Raw genomic sequence first — 27,874 nt, 5'->3', positions numbered from 1 at the left:
TAACAGTGGACTGAAAATTTCGAAAATGGTAAAAATAAACCCTACATTACAAATAAAATAGGAATGAGAAGATTATAATCTGTGTAAACTAATCTAAAATGTGAAAATTTCAATGTTTTTCAATGCCCTTCAATGGCAAAACTTCAATGATGCCAAAACTTCAATGACACAAATGGATGGATGAAGCTTTTGGAGAGGAACGGTGGAGAGTGTGAGAGATGGGTGTGTGTGTGAGAGGGGTTCTCAGATGGGTGTGTATGTGAAAGGGGTCTCACGGGTGTGTGTGTGAGAGGGGGTGTGTGTGTATGATTTACATTTGAGGGTATATGTGGAATAATAAGTGTGTGTAGTGAGTCAAATATATTAGGATTTATTTTTTTAATGTGTGTATTAAGAAAGATTTGTATAGAGAGGAAAGGGTGTGTGTATATAGAAGCTCCCCTCCTCCTCTTCTTCCTTAATCCATCCCCAAACTACCCCTCCACAAACCCATTAATCCCCCACAGGTCCCTCCTCAACACCACCACCACCACCACCACTACTTCCCTCTCCTGCTCCTCCATCCTCCAAACCCCACCTCACAATCGCTGCTCTTTCTCTCTCCTCCACTGCAATGGCGACTCTAACAGCCTCATCAACTACTTCTCTCTCCATTTCTGCCTCTTCCACCAAAACCCATTTGCCTCTGTACCCTTTCTCTTCCTCACTATCCTCTTCCAGTTCTATGTCCTCGTCAAGACCGCTCAGGATCAATTCTCTGTTGTGGTCACCAAGCTCGTTACCCACCTCAATTTGTCACCCAGTATTGGGGCTGTTACTCTTCTTGCACTCGGCAATGGTGCCCCCGATGTGTTCGCATCGGTCGTTGCGGTCCGCGGAGGCCATCCGAGGACTGGGTTCGGCGCGATTTTGTCGGCCGGGACGTTTGTTTCGGCATTGGTTGTTGGGTTTGTGGCGATTTATGCAGCACCCTTTTCTGTGGACCCTGTGCCTTTTGTGAGGGACGTGTTGTTTTACTTGACTGCAGCTTTGTTCTTGTTCTATGTGTATCTTAGTGCTGAGATTTTTCTGTGGCAGGCTATTGGGTTTGTTGGGTTTTATCTGTTTTTTGTTGGGTTTGTGTTTTGGATGGATTTGGGGATGGATCGTGGGAAAAGAAAAGGTAGGGTTGATGTGGGTGGTGGTTTTGTTGGGGATGTTGAGGTTCAGAAGGATTTAATTGCACTGGATTATGAAAATGAAGAATTGTTTGGGAAAGTAGAGGGAGGGCAGCCGGGTTTTCATTTTCGACAAGTTGTTAGGCAGGTATGTTTTGGGTTACAATTTTACAATTCTGATATCTTGCATTGTTTATGATCTAGTTGGTGTATTATCTCATCGTATTAATAGTGTGGAAGTTGTGATTGCCTGGTTAATATTGCAATTGGTTTAACTTAGTACAGCTGTCGATGTATCAATAATGTAATGTGATTAAAACTTAGATCTAATTCTGCAGTCTGAGTAGGGATCTAATACTTTAAATGTTGATAACTGGACCAGTGGGGACTATTGGAGATAGTATAAATTTGCTTAACATGAAATGACTAAGAATGTAATGGGTGCCTTCTTTTCCAATGTAATATCTTGTTACGAGCTACAGTTCCGATGATATGTTTGGATTCTCTATGGCACTACTACTCACCTCTGCACCTTAACTATTTGTTGGAGCATCATCATGCTTAGTTTTTTCTACTAATGCAGCTACATAATTCACTGAATATTCATTTATGCTCAATTGAATGTGCACACTATGAGAATGAATACGAAACCATTATAGAAATATATACTACTATCATTCCTCTTTTGTGCATTCTAGACATGACACTGTAAATGCTTGCCTAATACTTCGGTTTTGGGATCGCCATGTGTTTGCTATCATGAGACACTTGTTCAGTCTCATTGAGCAATCTCAAGATGATGGAACTTAGTACATGCTTCAATCTCACTCTATGAAAGAGATGCGGCGAGTCACCTTCCTAGCATCCTGTGTGAGCTAAGAGTCTAGGTGATATCTTCTGTCTCTCCACCAAGGCCAAGAGGTGAGGCCTACACATGCCGAACAACTTAGCATGCACTCCGACGCTTTGGGGTCTATTGGTCGGAGGTGAAGGTTCGCTGCAGTGTGTTACTCTGTGTGGGTCTAGCTACCTTAGGTAGGTTGATTGAGAGAGAGACTTCTCCATACCCATGCTTCTCCTAAAATCTTCTAGATGCTTTGCTTCTCTGCCTCAAAGATATGGTTTCTTGCAAAAAGTAAGCACATGGAGTCTAATTTATTTCCTTAGTAAACTCCTAAATTCATGTGACGTAATTGTGCAAACAAACACTCTACCCTTGGGTAAAGGTATAAGATATTTGTCAGACATGTCTATTTGAGCATGTGCCAGTAGTAACCATGTCTAGTAATTAAGTTTACTATATGATGGTACATGAAACTCTCACTTTATGCATAAAATGCTCTATGTTACTTTTGAGAAACCATTTATCCCCAGAAAATCGAAGAAGAATATTATGAAATATGAATGTCTAGTTGTGTATTCGTGCTTTTAGACACAGGAATTTGAAGAATCTGGCTTAGACTCATGTTCGCACTTGAAACCCATACACTAGTCCATGAAACATAGCTTATCACCTGATGTTATTCAATATAAAACTCTGACTTTATGCATAAAATGCTCTAAGTTACTTTTGAGAAACCATTTTACCCCAGAAAACTGAATATTATGAAATATGAATGTCTAGCCATGTCTTTGTACTTTTAGACGTTCTTTTAGACATAGGAATTTGAAGAATCTGGCTTAGACTTTGAATCACACCTGACACGCATACATGAGTCCGTGAAACATAGCTTATGACCTGATGCAATCCAACAATGGATTTGCAACATATAGCTGGTTTATAATTTTGTATACAACTTAGGTTTCAGCACTGGACTGAGCACTGACCACTTGCATGAGTGTGGAACAAAAAACATAATTATTAATATGGGTAGTATTGAAGAAACTAAATTTTTTGCTAAAAACTGGCTTGAGGAATAGTCAATTGTTAGCAAATTGGAAGGCACCTAAAGAAAATGATAATAAATTTCAGCTCAATTTGTATAAAGTTATTGAGTATCAGGAGCCAACTAAATAAGGGGCACAACCCTATACACATAATTATACAACAATAACAGAACTACGAATCTCATACACTTTTCCAACATGTCTATGTGGATATACATTTCCTTCAAAAAGTCAACAAAAGAAAGGAAGAAAAAAATTTCTTTCTAAGCCAGAAATTTATAAAGATAAGCATGGTTCTTTTAAACAAATAATCAATCTGTACAGCTTCAAAAGTTCCCATATTTCTCTCTCTCTAGATGCACCATATAATTTTTATATTTTCCCTTATGACATCCCTTTCCCAATAATTTTTATATTTTCCCCTACTACTTCCCTTTCCCCTCCTTAGCTGACTCTGACATCATGCACTCAACTCCAAACACACAGTACAATTGAAGATAAATCATACTCTTCCTTGTGTTCTAGAGCACATGCAAGACCAATGTAACACAAATTGGCACCTCTTCTTCTGATTATTCGTCATTAGGATAACTTCTTGAGTTGCCATCTAAGGAGCTTTTGAGTGTTAAATCACTTTCTAAGGAAAGCCTTCTTCCCCTTCCCCAACCAACTTCCGATAAATAGGAAACCACTTAAAAAATTGTTGTTCTTGGACTCTCGTCATACAAAAGTATCTTCCATTCGTGCTTGCACCCTCTTGACCCGAAACATCCATCCTGAAAAGGTCTCTAGAAGATCGGATTCTGTAGCACTCCCATGGTAGATAAGGTCCAACAATCCTTCATTCAGATTTAAGAATTAACCGCAATTTCATAAAGGTCTACGACCTTCCCCAACGCTGAAGCCCTTCAAAAGAAAGAAATATTCCTTTATGATTTTTCAAGTTCCCATATCATATGACCCCTTATATTAAGTGTACCAATCCCCCAACCATGAGCATATTTTCCACTAATCATTGTTCACATCTCTTCCTCTCCCATGTAAAGCTCCACATCCATTTCCTCTAACCAGGCTTTGTTGAACACCTCTAACCTACAAATCCTCAAGCCTCCCCCTTTCAAAGGTAAACAACCTTGTCCTAGTATACAAGATGATACTTCAACTTCACTTCAATCCCTTCCCCCATCCCCCCAAGAAAGTTCCTCATCAATTTCTCCAACCTTTTCACAACTTAGATAGGGATAGTGAAAACAGACCACAAACATAGAAAGGCTGGAAATGGTGCTTTTGATGAGAGTAAGCCTGCCCCCCTCAGATGGGTATTGTCTCTTCAATTTAGCTAACCACTTCTCAAATCTTTCCCCCACTACCTCCTTAGAAGCTTTGTTTTTGAAGGTCAAGTCAATGGAAGCTCCAGGTTGGTCGAAGACAGAGATACCAATCTACGTTCCAAATCAGTTGCCAAAATATCCACATCATCTACCTCACCTATCATAATGATGTCACTCCTTTTCATGTGAACCCTAGGGCCCAACACTATTTCAAAACAAAGTAATACACATCTCAAAGTACTAAATTCCTTTTTTTTGTTTTTTTGTTTTGTTTTGTTTTGTTTTATTTTATTTTTTTATTTTGTCGCAAAACAAATTAGTATCATTAGCAAATAGAAAATAAAACTCTAATACGATCTCATCATCTGTATTACCCACCTTGTGTCCAAATATCTCACTATCAAAAGAATCATATGATTAAGCACCTCTAAAAGGATGAAAAAGAGTAGCAGTTGAGCGTCACAACCCCTAGAGCTCTAAAATAGCTCTTATCTTCCCCATTTACTATCAGAAAAAAACTTTACAAAAGAGATGCGAAGCTTATCTACCTAGAACACCTCACCCCAAAGCCCATCTTCTTTGGTAAATGGATTAAGAAATCTCAGCATACATGATCATATGCCTTCTCAATATCTAGCTTGCAAAGAATGTTTCTCTCTATTCTAGAGCTCACACAGTTTTTAGCCACCAGTAGTACATCAAGGAGTTGTCTTCCTTCCACAAAGGCATTATAGACTTTATAAACGCTGCTAGTCAAGCTAGTCGACTTGTAATCTTTGATATCATCCATAGCACAATCCGTTGGCACTGGAACAATAAAGGAGGCATTTAGGTTCCTCTCAAACTCTTTAGTCTCATAGGAGTGTATGTGATGGCTTGACCTTTGACTGAATGGAAGCTCATTATTTTCTTTGGAAGCTTGGGGCGAAGCCTGTGGGTCCATTACATGGACCAAAGACGTTTTGATCCCACAAATGTAATTGATAAATTATTATTATTAATATTTAGTTATACTTAAATCCATAAATTTAGTAAGATATTTTTAATTTAATTAGGATTATTAGCCTATAAATAATGGGTTTCTCAGTGTATTAGGGAGTTTCTAGCTTAATAATATTGTGAGTGTGTTAGGGATGTAGCCTCTTCAGTGATTGTGTCTCTTTCCCTTTTGTACATCAATATGACACTACAATGGGTTCAGTTGTTAGCGTAACTAGTTTGCAATTTCAGGCCTCCTCTTGCTATTGAATTTGAAAAGTCGTTGCTTGCTTTTGAAAGCCTACCATAAACAAGTGAAGTATTCTCATGTACTTGCAATTTCAGTCCTCTTGCCATTGTGAAACCGTTGCTTGCATTTGAAAGCCTACCATAAACAACTGAAGTCTTGTCATGTACTTGCTCAAGGAAGGGGTCCATATAGCTACATGCCCAAACAAATGAAGCTTACCGTATACAATGTCTCACATTCAGATGTGGCATTGAGTTTTTCAACCTTTAAACATATGATTAGTTAATTCTATTTCCTGATGGAGAGTTAGAAAAGGGATAAAACTTAGCAGTAGAGTGTCACCTTGACATGGTGCTATTTTATATTTTTCTTTAAATTTAACAACACTAACCAAACCAAACCAAACCAAACAAAACAAAACCAAACCAAACCAAACTAAACCAAACCTTAAGTCCCATCAAATGGGGTTAGCTACATAAATCCTTTTTCTCCGCGCGGCCCTATCAAAGGCCATTTCATTAGTCAAATTAAGTAGGTCCATATCTCTATTTACAACGCTAGCCAACGTTAATCTAGGCCTACCTCATCCCCACCTTTCCATCTACCGTTACAGCATCGCATCTCTTCACTACTGCCTCTGTTGGTCTCCGTTGAATATGACCAAATCATCTCAATCGATTCTCTCTCAACTTATCTTCTATCGGTGCTACTCCTACCCATTCCCGAATACACTCATTCCTAATTCTGTTTTGTCTAGTCTTGCCACACATCCACCTTAGCATCCTCATCTCAGCCACACTCATCTTATCTACATGTTGTTTCTTGGTTGCCCAACACTTAATCCCATACAACATCGCTGGTCTAATAGCCGTTCTATAGAACTTACTTTTTAGTATAGTGGGTATTCGTTACACCATCTAGCCTTAATCCTATGGGCCACATCCACATCAATCTCTCCCGCTATTGTGATAATTGACCCTAAATAACGAAAATGTTCAATCTTAGACAGTTCTTGGTTCTTAATTCTCATTTCTCCTCTGCTTTCATTGTTACTGTTACTAAAATTACACTCCATATACTCAGTCTTAGTTCTGCTTATCCGGAAACCTTTAGAGTCAAGAGCTTTTCTTCAAATCTCCAACTTTGTGTTAACTTCTTCTGTAATCTCATCCACTAGCACGATATCGTCTGCAAAAAGCATACACCATGGCACGTCATCCTGAATATTTCTCGTCAACTAATCCATAACTAAAGCAAAATGATAAGGACTTAAGGTAGATTCTTGGTGTAACTCTACAGTGATAGGAAATTCATTTGTTTCTCCAGCAGGCGATCTAATAGTAGTCACCACTCCTTTATACATGTCTCTAATCACATCAATATAACCTTTTGTCACCCCTTTCTTCTCTAACACCCACCATATTATATCCCGGGGTAGTCTATCATATGCTTTCTCAAGATCGATAAACACCATATGAATTTCTCTTTTCTTTTCTCTATACTTTTCTATTACTCTCCTCAAAAGATAGATCGCTTCCATTGTTGACCTGTCAGGCATAAACCCAAATTGATTCTCTGATACCTCTGTTATATCTCGCAATCGGCATTCCATCACTCTCTCCCGCACTTTCATTATATGACACAGTAGATTGATTCCTCTATAGTTGTTACAATTCTGGACATCTCCTTTATTCTTATAAATTGGTACTAAAATACTCTTCCTCCACTCATTTGGCATATTGGTAGTCAATAAAATTTTGCTAAACAACCTAGTCAACCAAGCAACCCCTTTTTACCCAAACACTTCTAAGTTTCAATAGGGATATCATCAAGTCCTAAAGCTTTATTTGATTTCATCTTCTTAAGTGCAATCTCTACTTAAAAGTTCCTAATCCTGCGATAGAACCTATAGTCTTGGTTTATCGTATTACTGGCTATTTTTTCCCCTATTGTCATACCTCCATGTTCCTCATTTAATAGTTTCTCAAAATAATTCTTTCATCTTTTCTTAATCTTTTCATCCTTTACTAATACCTTAGAATCTTCACTTTTGATGCACTTAACTTGATTAAAATCTCTTGTTTTCCTCTCCTGTATCCTAGCAAGTTTGTATATGCTCTTCTCTCCCCCCTTACTATCTAGTCTAGTGTATAGGTCATCATAAGCTTTCAACTTAGCTTCTCTCACTACTTTCTTGACTTCTTTATTAGCCAATCTATAGCTCTTAAGGTTTTCCTCAGTTCTATTCTTCTGTCACTTTTTAAAGCACTCTTTTTTTTTGCCTTAACTATCGCTTGAACCTCTTTCCTCCACCACCAAGTTTCCCTAGAGCTGGGCCTCGTTCCTTTCGACTCTCCAAGCACTTCCCTTGAGATTCTCCTCATACAATTAGTCATCGAGTTTCACATAGCATCATCTTCTAAGTCCCAAGTACCTTCCTTAATCATTCTATTCTTAAATATTTCTAGTTTATCTCCTTTTAAGTTCCACCATCTCATCTTTCGATGCCCACCATCCTTTCTAGCTTGGTATTGCCCTTTAAAACATAAATCTAGTACCAAAATCTTATGTTGAAAGGCCAAGCTCTCTCCAGGAATCACCTTACAATCATTGCATTTTAGGCGATCCACTTTTCTCATTAAGAAGTAATTTGTTTGGCTCTTAACTGACCCACTCTTAAAGGTTATCAAATACTCCTCCTTTTTCTTATACATAGTATTGGCCACCACCAGGTCAGAAGCCAACGCAAAATCTAAGATACTCTCTCCAGCCTCATTTCTGTCACTAAAATCATATCCACCATGTACCCTTTCATAGCCTAGTTTTTCTAAGCCTACATGGCCACTAAAATCTCTACCTATAACCAGATTCTCTCCTACGGGTATCTCCTGTAAGATCTCATCCATTTACTCCCAAAAATCCCTTAGTCTGATCATCTAATCCTACTTAAGGGGCGTATGCACTAATAACGTTTACTATATTTCCTCCAATAACTAGTTTAACTAACATAATCTTATCCCTTTTCCTAATGACCACCACTACATTTTCCACAAGACCCTTGGCAATTATAATTCCTACTCCATTCCTGCGTCTATCCTTACCACTGTAATACAGTTTAAAACCGGTATCCTCAATTTGCCTAGTTTTCTCACCCGTCCACTTAGTTTCTTATACACAAGCTATACTAACTCTCCTCCTAATCATAACATCTACCAATTCTATCGTTTTACCAGTTAAGGTTCCTATGTTCCAAGTGGCTACCCTAAACCTATAGTCTTGGACTAGCTTCTTTACCCGCGCTCGTTCAGAGAAGTGCGGGAACCTTTGCCCATTTTTCACCGCACCCAAGCGTCGATGCGGTGCCCCTTGCTCACTTTTTGAAACACCTGGAGGCAGGGGCAACGCGTCACTTGAGGGGAACGGTCTAGAATTTAAATGATTCAAAGTAGGATTCATTGTTGGAAGAAAATTATAGAGGATCCACAAGGCCATAAGACTTATCCCTATTGAGACTCTTCAAGGCCTCAATCACTTCCTCCATAGGGCATTGTCTCTAGCCAAGTTCTTTCCTCATCTTGAATAGAATCCAAGTCCAAGACATCAATAAAATGTCTTCTCAAATCGGACTCAAAGTATGATCTCTTGTAGAAGTCCACAATGTCCATGGAAGTAGCCTCCTGCTGCGTCAAATCCTCACCATTAATCTTCATCTAGCCTATATGATTAGCTTTTCTATGAGCAGTGGCCATCCTAAGCAAGAATCTGTTGTTCTCTCTTTCTTGCTAAACCTATTAATGTTTCTGTTGTCTTTACATGCCCAGAACAGGAATAGGAAATTGTAATTCTAAAATCACTAATTTGAATCACAAAGTTTTCCCTTAGTTCATTTTTGAAAATGATGTTCCTCATTTAGGGTAGAGTAAATGGATTTTTATAATGTGAAATATCAGAGGTATATAGCAGAAAGATGATGAATGATATTGTTGTCTTCACATTTAGGCAGTTGGTTATCACTTTTTGGCAGTTGATTAGCACAATTGCAAATGAAAATGCTTCCGAATGTCCCTAAGTTGCTTTAATGCTGTGTTTGGTTGGAGGGATTTGGGAAAGGATTTGGAAAGTGAAAGGGAAAAGATAGGTGAAATATGAATAAAATATACCTATATTTCACCGAGTTTCACATTCCTTTTCCTTTTACCCTTTTCCCGTTTCCTTTCTAAATCCCTTCCCAAATCCCTCAACCAAACACAGCGTAAAGGGGAGCACTAAGGAATTCGTGCTTGGAAATTTTTCTGGCAGCCACTGTTCAGAAGGGAACTGAATCTGGATGTGGTCAAATTTCATGAAATGAAGTATTTGATTTTTTGGGTGTTAATTGGATGTAAAAAAATGCCATTTTTGATATTTTTTATTATTATTATTTTTTTTTTTGAAGGGTTATTGATGCAGTCAAAATCTTAAGAAAATTATATTTATATTTTATTATTTTAAAATAATATTTAGTTAGAAATATTCTAATTTACTATAGAATAGACTAGAATTATTTATTTTCCTGATTTGGGATTATTTAGTTTTCCGATTCTATTAGTTTTTATTTTATTTCCTATTTTATTAGTTTCTTGTTCTATATGAATTAGGCGTATTATAAATAAAGATGCAAGTCTTGGGGCAACACAGTTTTGATGATTAATATAATACTGTTTTGTTACAACCTTGGGTATGTTTTTTAGAATCAACCATTGTTGAGCCTTTTACTCCCAGTGTTATTAAAGGTGCGCCTAGGCCCAAGTCCCGCCTAAGCCCAAGTCCCATCCAGGCCCAAGGTTTGCGTCTTGTAGTGTTCCAGGCTAGGCGACTTCGATAAGGCGCGCCTAGGCGTGCGCCTAGGCCCAAATCCCATTCAGGCCCGCCTTGTAGTGTTCTAGGCCAAGCAACTTCGATAGCACCTGACTGGCCTAAGGCTTGCGTCTTGAGGGCTTTTTTTATTGTTGCTTTAATTGGTTTTGTTTAAAATCTGACCATTGATTTAATATGGTGTAGCTACAAAAGATCCCTACTCTTATTACAGATGTCAATACATTGAGCATTCAATCCTAAATCAATGATAGAAGAAAAATTAGTCCTAATTCCTAATTTCCAAAAAACACTAAATGTTTAACATTTCATTTTGTTTATATTGAACCTTAAATTATTTACTTATATTAAATTACATATTTTTTTCTGTACAAGGTGCGCCTCACTTTGGTTAAGCCTGCTCCTTGCCTTGCGCCTTGAGCCTAGGCCCCAGGAGACATTGGCGCCTTGGTGCACCTATCGCCAATATTCTGTGTGAATCAGCATGTTTAGAGAAGGATCTTAGGATCTTGTTTGCAGGTATTCATTTTTGAATCAATGGACCCTAAAATCATCACTATTACACGATTTCACTACATCAAGTATGAATGTGTGAAACTGAGTATATTGCTTATATTTGGGCTCAGTGTTGTGAAAAGCGCGCCTAGGCACGCGCCTAGGCGCAAGGCGAGGCGAGGCGAGGCGCAGGTAGTGCAACTGAACAGGTACCAGGCGAGGCGCTGTTAGTAAGTCGCGCGCCTTAGCAGCGACTTGAACCAAGCGAGAGAGGCGCAAGGCTTTCGCCTAGGCGCGACTGATTGTTTAAGAGATAGATCTGATCTAACGGAGGATTACAAGGCTCTCGCAAGGCTCGTAATCACAGAGGATTACAACTCATGTACCATATGAGCCAAATACGACTCAGATGAACCCTAATCGAAGTCGTCTTTTCCTCTTTCGCCTCGCAATCGACTTCGACTTCGACTGCTGGAGCTGGACTTCGACTGCAACTGCAACTGCGACTGCGACTGCGACTTCGACTTGGGACTTCGACTTCGCAGGTCTGTTCGACTTCGACTCTCTCTCCCCTTCTCCTTCTTCTTCTTCTTCTTCGACTCTCAGTTCTGCTTCGATTTTCAGTTCTGGTTTTTTTTTTGTTTTTGGTCTTCGACTCTTCCTCTCTCTCCTTCTTCAGACTTCAACTTCAACTTCAACTTCAACTCTGTTTTGCTTCTTTTTTTTTTCTTTTTTTTCAATTATTTGAGTTGAGTCTCTGAAATTATAAAATTAGGGAAAAAATTACAAAAATTAGGGAAAAAAAATTATCTGTAATATGCTATTGAAAAAAAAATATATTTGTAATATGTAAGAGAAGAATTTATCTGTTAGGGAAAAAAAATTACAAATAATTAATTATTCACAAATAATTAATTATTTGTAATATGCTATTGATTCTTTTTTTTTTTTCTTTTATCTGTTAGGGAAAAAAAATTACAAATAATTAATTATTCACAAATAATTAATTATTTGTAATATGCTATTGATCTTTTTTGGATATTTATGTTTTGAATGTTTAGTGTTTATGTTTTTGTTTTTATTTTTATTTTATTGAATGTGGATTATTTGATCTTTGAAAATTGGAATGTTATGCAATATGCACTTTCATGGCTTTGAGAATTATTCTATATTTTGTCTTGAATCTTGATTACTTTTTATTTTTTAAAAAATTGTCTTAGTACTATGAATGATTAGTCTATGTTAATTTTTTTATTTTTTATGAAGGCTGTGCGCCTTACTTCAATAAAGCCCGCACCTCACCTTGCGCCTTGCGCCAAGGCCCTGAGAGACCTTCAGCGCCTTAGTGCGCCTTGAGCCTTTAAAAACACTGTTTGGGCTACACATGCTTTAAGGTATAGAATGCAGGGATAAATAGGGGTTAGGTTGTATTTTTTGATAACTAGGTGTCCGGGCCAGCTTACACGCATCTTTACTAATCCAAGGGCCTTGAAATTACCTCTAGTGAACCCTTGGAGTGACTTGAACTCGACATCTTGTATTTTATACTTGGCCACCCCTTGGAGTTGGGGTTAGGTTGTATTTGATCTTAGCTTGTAGCAGTGAACAAAAACTCGACGCATATAAGTGAAGAAGCTATGATCATCAATAGAGCTTAATGGTGAATGTTTTTGTGTGCTTGCAAAACTAGTGTGTTAAGTTATGTTGAGTTCACTTTGTTTCTCAGTAATACATAAATATGTTTTCAGTGTGAACAGACAGTGATTCCATATATAGAGTCCAAATCACCCATTAGCATTAAATCTCACATAGTTGTGTCTTGCATTGTATATGATAATGGGCGTATTATGATTTCATGAAGTGACATTTTTCCTGTTGATGAACCGTTGTTTGTAGCTTGAGTGTTCCATTTACCGGAATGGCTCTAAAGGATGGACTTTGCCTTTAAATGCTGTAGAGAACAAAATTGCGATCTTTGGGTTCATGTGGCAGCCTCTCTTTATAGAGAGGAACAAAGAGGGACAAATAATGGCTCCTTCACACACCCTGATGTATTATGATCTAGAGGTTCCCGGCCTTAGTTGCAGGAACCTTATATTCAAGTGGTGTTTCTTACTAAGAAATGCGATTCCGTGTTTTCAAGTAACCCAACTGAGATAGAAACCTCTCAAACATATAAACCTTATAGAAACAAAATAAAAACAATTCACACTTATTCTAGTAGTTTCTATTTATATATAGTAGTTATTTATACTTAATAAAGATAATTTGTAATTGACATAAATCTCTAATATTTATTCATATTTTAATACATATATTACAACTAAGCAGTAAAAATAATTGTTAGAATATTTTTATATATTTAATAAATAATTATAGGGGTTTTTTTTTAAGGTCCCTGGTATTAACATTTTATAGCATAAAGGATACCAAATATTTTCATAATGTCTAAGGTCCCTCAAGTTGATCCAGAGAAAATTGGTCCAGAGAAAATTAGTCCAGAGAAAATTAGTCCAGAGAAAATTCATATCACAGAGAAATTTGGTTCAGAGAAATTCTGGACTTTTCAGAGAAAATTGATAAATTCTGAAGTGAAGTAATAGACTCCCTCTATTGTGTGTATACATCTCTACTAGTTTTATTCTTATTTTGTATACGGAGTTTTCTAAGTATTACAACCTAAACACCAGAACAACTTTTGGTGATTTGTGTAAGGATGTGTCTCTTGTGATGGTATGGAACATAACATGTTGCTTATATATATCTTCATGGAAAGGTGATTTTGATGTTATTATCTTACTTTTTTAAAAAGAAAGAAAATTAAATTCTTCAATATGTTTTTAAAGTTGGAATCAGTTGTCTTCTTGTCCTAATAATTATTAGAAGGTGCTACACCTTGGTTTGCTCCATTTGATCGATGCAATTTAAACTCCTTTTTCTTTTCTTTTTTTCCTTTCAATTGGGTAAAAGAATTTAGTAGTTTTTGACATTTTATAACTAGGTTGGTTAAATTTTGAGAATGAAGTCAGTTCAGAGCTTGTACTGGGTTTTTTTGTTTATGTTTTTTCACCATGATTGTTAAGCCTTTGTAGATGACCAAAACTGAACCTCAATAGCAGTTACTTTCTCTAGCTTCCTGGATTTATCTCCAGAGAAATTTTAAATTTCTTTGACTTCGGAATTTCCCTAACTTCAGAATGTGTTTTAACCAAATTTCTCAGACTTCGGAATTTATCAAATGTGTTTTCATAATGTGTTTTAACCAAATTTCTTTGACTTCCAAATTTTTCACCAGAGAAATTCTGCTATGAATTTATCTTCAGAGAAATTTTGAATTTCTCTGGAACTGATATTGATGAACAAAAGACAAGGAAAAAAAAGAGATGACAGAGGCTGACTAGCACACACTGTAGTTCGGATCAACCAACGATGTATCGAACCAAGAGTAATCAAAAGCTCCAATTCAAGCGGAAATCCTTTGTATGCAGGTCTTTGATTCTGAAGTCTTGTCAGAAGCTCTTGCTGGTATGGTGTTGATTTCATCATTAGGGTGTAACATTGCAAACCAGGAAGGTTGTCAGAACTTCCACCTTCATGTACGTCTATAAAACCGCTCGTCAAATTCCTCAACACATTCAGACCTTGCATTCTTTCATCCACAACGCTTGAATCGATCTTCTTTGCAATTTTATCGATGAAGAACTTTCTCGCTCTGTTTTCAAGCGAAAAGCGTGTTTTCTTCGTGGTTGATTTGAAGGTCAAAGGGAGAGATTAGGGTTTGAAATTGGCCATTAGAGAGAGAGAGAGAGAGAGAGAGAGTGGTGGGATTGGAATAACAAGGGCAAATAAGATAAACAAAGAGTCAAATTCTCTCTGATATATGTTTAGGGACCTTAGACATCAAAAAATAAGTTTGTGGATCTCTTCCATTACGAAAAGTGGGAGAGGGACGCTAGACTAATTTTCCCATAATTATATACATGCTCCTATAAGTGCTACCAACCTAAGAAACTTTTATATATGCCCTTGCTCCTCAGCTCCTGCCCCCATCCCCACCCTGGCTTTCTGCAACTGAGTTCCCAGCTGCTAATTCAGGCTTTACTCAGTTAGGTTAGCCAGGAAACAGCTTGGCAAAGGGGGAATTCCTATTTTTACTATTTTCAGGGGCTTCCCTGATTATCAATCCAGCATATTGCTCTTATCTTTTGGATTCATTAATGTATATTGTAAAAAAGAAAAAAGAAAAAAGAAAAAAAGTTACATTAATTTTAATGATGTCATGAAACTTAATGCCGTTGATTAGAAGTAATTTTAGAAGTAGCCATTTGGAGTTGGAACTATATGCATGATGTGACTTTGCTTTGTACTCACTTCAACTGTAATGTTTCTTTGGAATGTGCATCATCAGCTCATCTGTATACTGTAATAGTAAAGATGAGTACTACTCTTCTTTTGACCTAATTCTCTTTTTCTTTGTCTGCAGATCTCAAAAGTGTGGGAGCTTCCAGTCTCAATTCTTCTAAAACTCACTATCCCTCAGACTTCTCCTTCTTAATGGAACAGATTCTATCGATCTGCCAACATTGTTCTTTGCCCGCTTGCCCTTCTATACTCTTGTAACTCATTCATGCCACTAAATCATCCCATCAGTTTTCTCCTTCCGAATTCCCATTTTCCTCTCTGGCTAGTAGTACTCTTTGCATGCTCCTCTCTAGCAGTTCTTCACTACGCAGTCCAAAAAGAGCCCCCAAAAACCGAGGAAATGCCCGTGGTGCTCATAGCATTTGTGATGAGTGTATTTTGGATCTCTGTCATGGCCGGGGAACTCCTAAACTGCCTTGCAGCTCTTGGGGCACTTCTTAAGTTGCCTCCTGCGCTACTTGGGCTGACAGTACTTGCATGGGGAAACTCAGTGGGTGATCTTGTTGCTGATGTGGCAGTTGCTAAAGCAGGCCAGCCAGCGCTGGCCATGGCTGGTTGCTTTGCCGGGCCTATGTTTAACATGCTTTTTGGGCTTGGCACGGCTTTGGTAATACAGACTGCCAATGTGTATCCAAAAGCTTACGAACTCCATTTCCATGTCAGTATTGTGGTTGCGTTTGTGTTCTTGCTTCTAAGCCTGATGGGTTCTCTATTAGTAATAACTTGGTATAGGTTTCGGGTACCTAGATTTTGGGGATTTTGCCTTGTTGGTCTCTATGTTTCTTTTATAGCAGTGAGCTTAGTTATTGCCAAGTTTACTCTGTGATTTTTTCCACATGCCTGGAGAGCATTTTGTCTGATAATTGCTGAACCAGCAATGGTGATCACGGGAAGAGTACATGGCAAATTCAGTGTTTTGGGTTATATCTGCTCATGAAATGCTTATATCATTCATCATAAGAAGATAGTTTGCTGTATCTACTATGGTTTGTCTGAGAAAGAAAGTGTTGATCTTCCCTTGTCTGCCCAAAACTGAGGTCATGGATACATCCCATTTTCAGTTTGAAGACATGGAGCATACATCTTGTATCATTTTTTTATTCTTTTAAAAAATATACTCCTGTTCAGTTTTCCTGTTTTATTCACACGGGGCGAGATATTTATTATTTAGCTAGAATCACCAAATATTAAGAGATTTAATTTGTCATGGACATCTTGTAGTCATGGCAAGAAGATTTAGCATTTTATATTTGACCGGTCTATTTTCATGATTTTGTTACACTATATGGAAATTTTACTGGTTTTTGTAGGCATTCTGAGCTGATTGCTCATTAAAATCTGATTTTGATTGAGAAGTGAATGCCTTTCCTAGTTTCTGTGATATAGTGAACCCTCGTTAGACCAAGCTTTTGCGTGCAGTCATGATTCCCCCTCCTTTCTCCCCGAATCGTTGTACTTATGATAACTGGTCCTTGCTCGAGCTGGCATAAGAATGACAATCTGCTGGGCTTTGTCATGACCAATCTTTGAAGTGTGTTTGTATTCCCAGTCAAACTAGAAGAATGCATTATGTCAATTTATTAAAATTCTTAGTTAATACTATTTTTTTTTTATTGGTTTGGATATTAATTATCGAACAAAAATCAATGATTCAGATATCAATTATTAAAAAAAGAAAAAGAAAAAGAAAGAAAAACCAGTTCTATTTAATACCCACACAAACAAAATGGTGTGAACTAAAAAAAAGATTGGTATGCAAATAGGTCCCTACTTCTCATTTTAATTGAAGGAAGAGAGGTATATCAACGTTAAAGTAGATAACCAATTGGGTTAGGTCATTTGATCAGTCATGTACATTGTCAATTGAATTTTAAGTGATTAATTATTGCCATAGATAAAAATTAATTACTTGCTTTCTTTCATAGCACTTTTATTTAGTTGTTTATTTCTTTCTTATTATCGGTTCTTTCTTATATTAGTTGTTGGTATTATTATTACAAAAATAATAATATTAAATTAGATAATTAATTTTATTAAAAAATTCAACAAGACAAATGGTAAGTCTATATGGTTAAGATTTGTTTGTCAAAGCGAGAAATCTGGTGTTGTAAGAGAAGGGGTATTGGGTCAAAATAATAAACAGGTTGAGTTAATGTTGAAATAATTCTGACACAAATCTAAAATAACACAACCTAACATGATACAATGCCCACCCTTAATGGATAAAATGTTTGAATTAATGGTCATGGACAAAATTTTCAGAGCATTTTCTTATGCTGAAGCACTCTTTATTGCATAATAAGGGACACCAAAATACAATCAGTTTAGAGTTGTAATCTAAATTAGAACCTTCACCAGTCTCTTATTTTTCTTTGTTCAAACCATGCAAGTGAATTTATCTTTATTTCAAATTATTTATTTGAATTTTTGAAAAGTTAAGTCAAAATTTCAACCTAATCATATTGGTGGGAAAATGAACTTTCATCCCCAAATTTGTTTAGTATTTTTAAAATTACAAGGTAGAAAGACTTGAACATCATAGAGAAAAGCGTATGCTCTCAGAATTACAAGAGGTCACAACCTATATCAACATCACAAATCTTACTTGGTTAGGATACCAAATTCAAAACAAGAAAAACAGTAAGAAAGAATCTAAAAAACCAGCAAAAAAAAATCATATACTCTCCAAATATTCACTAGCATTGTAAAGGAAGTCTTCAATGGTGACAATCACACTTCAGATTTTGCCTTTACCCATGAAGCTACTCACTTTCACTAATTTGATTATATTCTCCCAATCGATTTTCTCCTTGTTAAATGTGTCTATTCCTGCTTAATCACATAGACCACATGATAGTGGAAAATAGTCTCTCAAATTAATTTTGTCAGATCACAGTAGCCAGCTCAACAATATAGGCAACTTAGCAGTTTGCCTAAGCTGCACCAATAATTTCCTTCTTGCCAAAGGCCCCAACTGTCCAAGGCCCTAGAGCCTAAGGCTTCATTTTGATGCTTGGCCTAGGGCTCAAAAAACCTTAGGCAACTACTATGAAGTAAACCACCAATTCATCAAGCTTTGTAAGTTTCCTGGAAAACTTGCATGACTGATTACACAATAACAACAAATGAACTGTTGTTTCAACCTCTGAATCAAAAAAACAAAAATCTCTTACTACTAACAGACAATGGTAAAACTTGCATGGCTGATTACACAGTAATAACAAATGAACTGTTGTTTCAATCTCTGAAAAAAAAAAAAAAAAAACTCTACTGCTACTAGCAGACAATGGTAAGATATGTTAATTAATTAAAAGATCCTTTGTAGAAGTGCTTGCCAACAAAAAATTTGGATCCTTGGAGGAGCTAGACTTGTCTCGATTGTCCTTATAGGGTCGAAGCGCAATCCCAAAGCTCTCCTCATAACAGATGCAAAAAGAGTTTACTAAAAATTAATAGCCCATTCTTTTCACCTTTTCAGTGAATACCATCCTCCTTATGAATGTCTATTTCACATTGTCTAAAATTCTCTGCGGTTCTTTTAAACAATCCTCCTCCCATACAAATAGCTGTTTCCTAAATTCCAATCTCCACCTCTTACTTTCATAGTCATGAATAAACACTCCAGCTACACTGTCAAGTTTTCCATTGAAAGTGAAAAATAACCTAGGAAAATTTTGCATTAATGATTTGTCACCAGCCCAAATATTAGTCCAAAACTTCCAATTTAATCCATCTCCTATCGTCAACAGCATATTACTCATATATTCTCTGGTAACCATAACTTTTCATCTCCGATGTACTACTTATAAATTTTAATATCTTCAGTACTAATAATGCTTTCTTTTCTTTCCCAAACGTCCACCACCATTTTGACAGTAAGGCAACATTTTTTATTCTGATGCCACCACTAGCCCCAAAACTCCATTATAGTAGAAATCTTTTTCCAATTCACCAAGTGAACTTTCCTTTTTTCAGAACAAAGGAAAGTTACGGTTTGTTAATCAAATGATTGACATGCAGAAGTAATGTGGATGATCAGAGTTAAGCTTTTATCAAGGTTGAAGTAGATGAAGCATTAACAACAAAAACAAAGCCAATTAAATCTGCTGTTGAAACAATATTAGCAACATTATCGGTTATCATAGTAAAGAAAACGACCACATCACTCCACAATAACAGATACATACTTCTTAATTATGTTATAGAACACCAAATGTTCTTTTTTTAAAAGGCAAAATAAAATATTTTATTGACGAATAATGTAGTACAAGCAGTACAACGAAATTATATCAATAAAAGATGCACATTCCAACTAGAACGACATATGCATCAAGCAAAACATAAACCAAACTCAGGCCAAGCCAAACAAACTTGGCAAGACAACAACACCAAACAACCCTTGTAAAGACAAGGTGAATCACCAAACAAAATCAACCCCACTCCAACAGCAAGCCACAACACACAGCAAAAAGAACACAACTACAAAGAAGAAAATTCCAGCAATTCCAAACAACACTCGAGCAACTCTAACCATCATTCAAGACAACAAAGAAGCACCACCATAAAGCTCAGAAAACTCCTAACCATACAAATTTGACGGCAAAAATCCGACACAACTACAAAGAAGAAAATTCCAGCAATTCCAAACAACACTCGAGCAACTCTAACCATCTCTCAAGACAACAATGAGGCACCACCATACAGCTCAGAAAACTCCAAACTGCACGAATTTGACAGCAAAAATCCGTCAGCAACACCACAACCACAACACTAAAACCAAAAATCATTCACCACCTCAACACTAGATGTTCTGTCTAAACTCTTTGCATATATCCACAAGCTAATTAAAGTTGTTGGTTGCCTAAAGAAATCTTCATCTCATACACATGAAATTACAAAGCTAAACATTCACCATGTCCTCCTTGATGGAAAGCAAGCAAGCATGCAAGATAGATGATTGGGGCACTTGTCTTTTTGTTAATCAAGTGCTCGTCGCTATGTTTAGTTCTTCATACTCTTTAGCAAGCTAGAAACCTGGAAAGCACCAACAGGGGGTTGGTTCAGTGGATAAGACCTTCGAATCCCTCGCTCAAGGCTTGGGTTCGAGTCTCCATAGCCCCTTGTTGGGGTTAAACATACTCCTTAGCGCCTAAGCTTCGGCCCCGACGTAGGTGCGGTGGGGTTCCCTGCAGATATGTTGTAGGTGCTAAGGGGCAATACTCCCTGGCGGATATGTTGGAGTAGCCTATCTGCATATCCATTTTAAGAATCAAAAAAAAAAAAAAAGAAACCTAGAAAGCAAAATTGAAAAGCAGAGAAGATCAGAAAAAACAAAAATTTAATAAACTAAAATTATAAAACATAAAAACTAGTGGATTTGGGGAAACAAAACTGATGCAACCCCAAAAAAATTCAGGATTGAAATTGTAGAAATTTAGGTAAATTACAAATACACTCCTTGAGGTTTACTTAAAGACACGAATTGCTCCTTATGATTTTGAAAATTATATTCCGCTCGTTCAAGTTTTTAATATTATAACAAATGACCCCTTTCATTAATAAATCATCAAGCCAATTAAAAATTTCTAATGATGTCAAAAATATACTTCAATTAATAATTCAAATAATTTTATTATTGTATAAAAAAGTAATTAGAAATTTTATTTTTTCTATTAATTATAATAAAAAAAATGAAAATAAGAAAAAATCTATTTTAAGCAAATCTCATAGATGTATTTATAATTTATCCTAAAAATGTTAACCACGTGGTTGAAGAGATGCAAAGAGCAATTTTACCTTCACGCTAGAATTAGGGGCAGACAATTCCTTACGCTGAGAGATTTAGGGAAGGGATTTGAAAAGGGAAAGGAAAAATGTGTGTGAAATAAGGTGAAATATAGGTATATTTTATTCACATTTCACCTATATTTTCCTTTTCTTTTTCCAAAGCTCTTCTCAAATCTTCTAATCAAACACAACATTAGTAAACAATGAGAACAAGTAACAAACTACCCCCCAAGGCTTCCGTTTCTTCTTGTCTATTTTTATTTTCATTTTTTATTTTGGAAATTGGAAGGCATTACTTGTTTACCATATTGTTTTTGTTTTTAAATAAAAATAATGTTAATTCTAAAATTTTCAAAATTTTTGAAAATGGATCCTCCAATAATATACATCTACAAAAAAAATGTATATAATATACAAGTTATGATACTTTGTGATAGTCATTTTGTAGTGTTTTAATACCAAAATGTGTCATAGCAAAATTACTTTTAGTCATAACTAAAGAAACCAAAATAAATCATAACCAAACGTCATTTGAGTTATAAGCAAAGACTTCTTTAGTCATAACTAAAATAACAATCATAATAGTTTATAACTAAATTGTAATCAATACCATAATAAGTTATGGTCAATCAAGTCATCACCAATATCACAATAAGTTATAATCAAACATCACTACACTTATACGTATACCCAAAGATTTCTTTGATTATAAGCAAAAATAATAATTATAATAAGTCATAATTAATCCATAACCAACCACGATGAGTTAAGCCAATACTAGAATTAGTTATAATCAAATAACACAAAGCTATATATGGTATATATATTTTAAAGTGTGTATTATAGAATGTGCAGATATAAGCAGATATACTTTCAAAGTAAAAAGTATCATAAAAAAAATAAAATAAAAAAGTGTGTCGTTGCACCTGTGGAACGAGATAATAGTTCGTATTTCAGCTCAACTGGTGTCTGCCTCCAATGGTGTATGCTCGGAATATGCCGAACCTTTTGGTGATCCTTGCTCCCTTCTCCACGTATGCATTCTATGAGCTCATTCGTAACAAATGTCAAAAACAATCCTTGGAGATCTTCGAGATACTCGATGCCGTGAGGTAGTATCTTCAACTGCATACATTTCCGAATAGAAAATTCTTGGAGACCTGGCATCACCCCCCTCTCTATAATAATCTCATTTAACTGAGGAAAATTCCACAATTCCAATATTCTAAGTTTATGGAACCCTTCACTAAAGCATAATTGTCCTCCTCCTTCATATGCATTACAAAGGAACAACTGTCCCAAATTCGGAAGCGCTTGAATGTATGGAATAGGGTCTTCTGTTAGTCTGGACCATCGCAATGACAAAAAAGTAAGGTTTTGAAGTGACTGAAACCAACAAGGCACTTTCTCCAATTTTCCAGCTAAAATGAGCACCTTCAGGTGGCGAGGAGGAGTTGAGGAGAGTGCATCCATTCGGAGGTATTCATCCTCATCAATCACCTTCACAGACAAGCGATGAAGGAGACTCATATTTTGGATTGCAGTACACAAGTCCTCCTCGTCTACTTCTCTCACCTTTGTGATTCCAATCCTTTTAAGTTGTGTCATGTTCTTGATTCGCTTCATCAAGTCTGCTTGTGCTTCTACACCTGCCAAAACTTGCATGTTTTTTAGCTTGCAAATATTAGATGGTGTTGTCGTACCACGAACAAACTGAAAGTCATCCAAAAGTTCATAGTCAAAGTGGTACATCTTTAGATGTCGCAAATTTCTCAACTCTGTGATTCCAGCTGGAAGCACTTCTATTTTGGAGTCAGTAATGTCTAGAGTGTTTAGGTTGCACAGTCTTCCAATGGGTTTTGGAAGTTCCTTCACCCTAGTTCCTTTCAAGTTCAAGTACCTTAAATTGAATAGATCCACTAGTTCTTCAGGCAATACTTCGATCGGTGCATCCTCAAGATCCAATACTCTTAACAATCGTAAGCTTAGTGGCAATGCTATCTCCTCAACAACAAATACAAGAAGAGATCGAAGCTTCAACATGCCCTTCCAATTCCCCAATTGTGATTCTCTACCAATTGATTGAATCGACATGCGACGATTTGTTGCACTTTCTTCTTCATCATTTGCCTCTCGCCCATCATATACAACACAAAACTTCTCCGTTTCTGATGTGGAAATTGCAAGCTCACGCATAAGATCATGCATCTTACAATTTTTTGGCCTTCCTAATTCATTTCTCATTACGACTTGAAGCATGCTTCGGCAAATAAGCTCCATAAGGTAGCTTTCTGCTACCTCCTCTGGTGTTCTCCCTCTCACCTTTTCTACGAACCCCTCTGCCATCCAAAGTCTAATGAGCCTCTTTCGTTTAATCTTATAATCTTCCGGGAAAAGACAACAATATAAGAAGCAACACTTTAGTCGGTATGGCAAATCATTGAAGCTAAGCAACAAAATTGTTTTCACAACTTCTAGCCCAGGGTTGTTGCTCAATTCCCAGCTCAAGCTGTTATAAATTTTTCTCCATTCCAACTCGAGATATTTAGAAGGCATGACACCCCCCAAAGCTACAATTGCAAGAGGAAGCCCTTTACATTTTGCAACAAGGTCTTGAGCTAAGGTTTTGAGATGTTGAGGACAACATCTATTTGGATTGCTTGAAAAAGCTTTCATACAAAAGAGGTTCCATGCATCACTTACACCCAACAATTTGATATAATGGACATAACTTTTTACCCCAAAAGAAGATGAAGCTATCTCTTCATTTCGGGTTGTAAGTATGACCCGACTTCCTAGTCCTTCATCAAGAAGTGATACATGTATATCCCTCCAGAGGTTGCTACTCCATACATCATCAAAGACAATTACGTACCTTTTCAACCGTCCTAGTCCTTCATCAAGAAGTGATACATGTATATCCCTCCAGAGGTTGCTACTCCATACATCATCAAAGACAATTACGTACCTTTTCAACCGTAAGAAGTCCGTAATCATCTGTATGAGCTCTCTATAGCTCATACTGCTTAAATCCATTGGAATTGCTTCCTTGGCACCACCATAGAATTCCTTAATCATGCTTCTAAGTAAGTCGTTGACTACATATGTTTGGGAGACAGTTATCCATGCATAGCAATCAAATTGTCTCTTGACAATTTGGCTGTTGTAGGCCTGGGCAACCAGAGTGGTCTTACCTGAACCACCCATCCCCACCACTGAAATAACTGTGCGTTGTGATTCTTTTTTGTCCGTCAGCCAGTCCAATAATTGTTTCTTTCCATCTTCGATCCCGACTAGATCATCATCTTTAAAAAATAGAGAAGACTCGCTGAGGTTTGGCAGCCGCCTCTGATGGTCTTGGGAGCTTGAGCTTGAGCTTGAGCTTGCTTCTCCTACACCATCGACCCCATAACGTCGGCTTCTTTCTGGGATGGCTTTGATCATGCTGTTGATTTTCTGTAACTTTGTGGCTATTCGATGCCTCACCCATAGATTCTTTGGGGCGTAGACTATCTGACGGAGGAACCTTGTGAATTTACCATGTACTTTTTGCTTGTTCATGTAATACATGTATTCGTCTATAATATCTTCAACCTCGTAGGCCAAGTCTCTAACATTGGCCACCCAAGTCTTCCCTCCTTCAGTTTGGACTGTTGTTTTATCGGCATCCTCCAGAAAAGATCTCATGCTTGCGAACTCGAGCTTCAGTTGGTTGAGTTCATCGCGTACTCCTCCAATCAACGATGCTTCGCTCTCAAGGGCGGAAACTATTCTGCCAATCAAAAGTCCCACGGCAGCCAAGGCCATGTTAGCTTTCTACCTCCCTCCCCCTCTTACTTCTTGGCACCCTGGTCTCTCTTGTCTTGAAGATGAGTAGTTTGTAATATGTACCTGGTTTGTAATATGAATACTTTCTTATATTTTGGCTTTGGTTCATTTGTCACATCATTACATATGGGGGACCTACACATGGACCATACCTGCTAAACATTGTTGACAATTGTTTCTCTATCACTGAGAGCTCGTTTGGCATAAAAAAAAAAAAAAAGTTAAAAGTTTTTTTAGTTAAAATAGTCATATGATAGGCTTTTTAGCTTAATAAGACAAAACATCACATTCAACTCATAATTATTTAATTTTTTCTTTGAAAAAAGTCAAAAAGTCTATCTCAAACGAGACTTTTTAGCCCCAAGCTAAAATAGCCAAAAAACTAAAAAATCAATCCACATCCCAAACGAACCCTTATTTTTATATTATCATGTTACATTATATGGTAAGATATTATTAATTTTTAATTATTTATTAATTATTTTAATACAAGAAAATCAATTATACGTAGAAAGTGATATAAAACAGTAATAATAAAAATAAAAATAAAAAAGAAGCTGAAATACACCATTTTTCTACATTATTTTGGTGTCACATATATGAATATATGTGGAGAAATCATAAAAAAATCATCACTTTTATTCTTTTCTTTTTTTAGTTTTATGTACATTTGTAAAAGTTATATTGAAATATATATAAATAAATAAATAAACTATATAAAAGTACCTGGGCCACTTGTTCAAGTCTATGCCTCTGTAGCTTTTGCTTTAATGTGTGGCAGATATGTATGAGGTACCGGGTTTTGATAGAAATCCCTCCAATCACCACTCACTCCTCCCTCTCCACACACGTGGTGGATGGTGATTGGAGGAAAAAAAAAAAAAAATCTGACCAATAAGAGAGAGCGAGGCGAGGGTGGTGGGGAAAAGGTGTCCGGATCTTATTCCATTGAGGTACCTGGGCCACTTGTTCAAGTCTATGCCTCTGAAGCTTTTGCTTTAATGTGTGTGTGTGGAAGATATGTACAAAGCACCATGGGTCACTTGTTTGTTTGGTTTTTTTGGGACCTAGTCCTTGGACTTGCACAACGTTATTTGGAAAAATTCTACTAATGCCGAAAAATTGTTAAAGAAAATTATCATGATAGGTTAACTGTGGTTGAATTGAATTTAAATTATACATTGATATTTTTTAAAAATTTAAATATATTATTAGAGCTGAAATATTTACAAGCCTAGCAACGGATCCATGTGACGCACATTGTAATTTAGAAAGAAAAAGAGAATTAAAAAATTGCATATAAAATTTTCATACATAAAAATCATATAAAATGATGGGTCTCTATCATTGTTGCCAATCTAAGACACAATGAAAGTTGTTTTGTCTTGAATTGAAAAGGATCACAAAAAATCACATTATTCTTTATATTTTTTATCAGCAGGATTAAGATCGGCTTTGATTTTTTCGGATCCCAAAGCAAACTTTTAACACGACCCTTTCATACATATTTTTTTTAAAAATAATTATGTGCTACATTTTTTTTTTGGGTATTTGACAATATTCGTAAAAAAATTACTTCCAATATATATATATATATATATATGTATGTATTAAAATTTGAGCAAAATATACATTAAAATTTACAATAAGAAAAATGACCAAAATAATTCAAATTGAAATATCAAACAAAAAGTAAACAAACTGTAAAAAAATCACTTAAACATTATTCTCCTAGCATTTTTAACTATAAAATTACTAATTTAGTTTGCATAATTCAACTTATAGGCTAAATAATTTTTGATGGATAAAATTGCTAATTCATTTAATCTTTCATTTGACATAGTGAAGTAAATGTAAGATTTAGACACTATTTGACATCCCTTACAAAAGTGCATAGTTTTCTCTTTTTATTTTATTTTATTTTATTTTTTGTCACATTACCTCTCCATTTTTTGTATATTTTTCATAAAAAATAAAAAAATATACTTTTTAAATCATTCCAAACACCCTCTTAGGCCTCGTTTGGCATGCCCCTATTTTAGCCTAAAAGTCAAAAAATTACTAAAAAAAGCCAAAAAGTTGATGTGTTTGGTTTGTGTTTTGAGATAAATTTCCAAAAATAAAAAAATAAAAAAAAATTGGGGAGAGAGTTTAGAAATTTTTTTATTTGTTTAGTTGTATATTTTGAAAATAGTTTTGAAGTTTGAAAGTTTAGGATGATTTGATATTTTGTTCTAGCTGAGTAGATGTGTGTGAGAGAAAAAGTGATTGAGAGAGAGAGAGAGAGGAGAAAGAAAAAGTGATTGATTGATGTGTAGGAAAGAGAAAGTGATTTTGAAAAAAAAATTCAAAAAATTTTAACCTAACAAAATTTTGAAATTTTTTCTCAAAAATTGTATCTTGAGATACAAACCAAACAAGTAATTTTATCCTATACACCTATCGTATGTTGCAATTACGTGATCTGTGGCCTTAGCAGTGGTCAAATGACCTTTTTACCCCTTTTTTTGTTTTTTTTTTAAAAATATGTGTTCATTTTCTCATATCACCGAAGCTAATATAGTTGACATGCTGCAATAATTTCTGCTGCATCACTTCACCTGACAACATGTCACATGAAATCACATGGTCACGGATTGAACAGCAATATTGAAGGGCAAAAATGTCAATTTACTCTTTTTTATTTTATTTATATTATTTTGTTATAATCAACTTTAATTCACAAAGACTAACTCCAAGTAATATAACCAATCGTTGTTAAGTTATATACGACTGTCCTGTGTAGTTAGTGCTTTACAGACAACCAATAGATGCTTGACACATCATTTCAAATATAAAAAATAGTAAAATAGTCCTTTAATTTGAAGAAGTTATTGGTTGATTTT

At 36.0% G+C, this 27,874-nt stretch overlaps 3 protein-coding genes across 4 annotated transcripts; 2 read left to right on the top strand and 1 right to left on the bottom strand.

Annotated features, from left to right (window-relative positions):
* The first annotated feature begins 366 nt into the window (after window positions 1–366).
* On the top strand, window positions 367–16,684 carry LOC114319448 (cation/calcium exchanger 5). The gene is made up of 2 exons (XM_028266457.2): window positions 367–1,305; window positions 15,436–16,684. The coding sequence occupies exons 1-2, from the start codon at window positions 382–384 to the stop codon at window positions 15,505–15,507; spliced, it is 996 nt and encodes a 331-aa protein (XP_028122258.2). The 5' UTR covers window positions 367–381; the 3' UTR covers window positions 15,508–16,684.
* Window positions 15,715–16,200, top strand: LOC114319467 (cation/calcium exchanger 5). Its single transcript, XM_028266489.2, has one exon. The coding sequence runs from the start codon at window positions 15,715–15,717 to the stop codon at window positions 16,198–16,200; it is 486 nt and encodes a 161-aa protein (XP_028122290.2).
* Window positions 16,685–19,593: 2,909 nt separating the features above from the next.
* On the bottom strand, window positions 19,594–25,015 carry LOC114319468 (disease resistance protein RPM1). 2 transcript variants are annotated; one of them, XM_028266490.2, is made up of 3 exons: window positions 24,130–25,014; window positions 22,088–24,036; window positions 19,594–20,623 (listed from the first exon to the last, which is right to left on the bottom strand). In XM_028266490.2, the coding sequence occupies exons 1-3, from the start codon at window positions 24,966–24,968 to the stop codon at window positions 20,517–20,519; spliced, it is 2,895 nt and encodes a 964-aa protein (XP_028122291.2). In that variant the 5' UTR covers window positions 24,969–25,014; the 3' UTR covers window positions 19,594–20,516. The 2 variants fall into 2 exon arrangements, with proteins under 2 accessions (XP_028122291.2, XP_082771178.1); XM_082915052.1 differs by having other exon boundaries at window positions 22,088–25,015.
* Window positions 25,016–27,874: the final 2,859 nt, after the last annotated feature.

The sequence above is a fragment of the Camellia sinensis genome, chromosome 2 (assembly GCF_055761805.1).
Source record: "Camellia sinensis isolate YWXY chromosome 2, ASM5576180v1, whole genome shotgun sequence".
In the NCBI taxonomy this organism is placed as follows: Eukaryota; Viridiplantae; Streptophyta; class Magnoliopsida; order Ericales; family Theaceae; genus Camellia; species Camellia sinensis.
Note: the sequence above shows the minus strand (reverse complement) of the source record. Positions and strands in the feature narration are given on the sequence as shown.

Bases quoted from the DNA above. Each gene is read 5' to 3' on its own strand.
- LOC114319448 (XM_028266457.2), top strand. From the start codon at position 382: ATGTGTGTATTAAGAAAGATTTGTATAGAGAGGAAAGGGTGTGTGTAT. The intron at 1,306-15,435 runs GTATGTTTTGGG...CTTTGTCTGCAG, and splicing joins TTCGACAAGTTGTTAGGCAG to ATCTCAAAAGTGTGGGAGCT.
- LOC114319467 (XM_028266489.2), top strand. From the start codon at position 15,715: ATGCCCGTGGTGCTCATAGCATTTGTGATGAGTGTATTTTGGATCTCT.
- LOC114319468 (XM_082915052.1), bottom strand. From the start codon at position 24,968: ATGGCCTTGGCTGCCGTGGGACTTTTGATTGGCAGAATAGTTTCCGCC. The intron at 20,624-22,087 runs GTGCAACGACAC...ATGGATATGCAG, and splicing joins ACTATTATCTCGTTCCACAG to ATAGGCTACTCCAACATATC.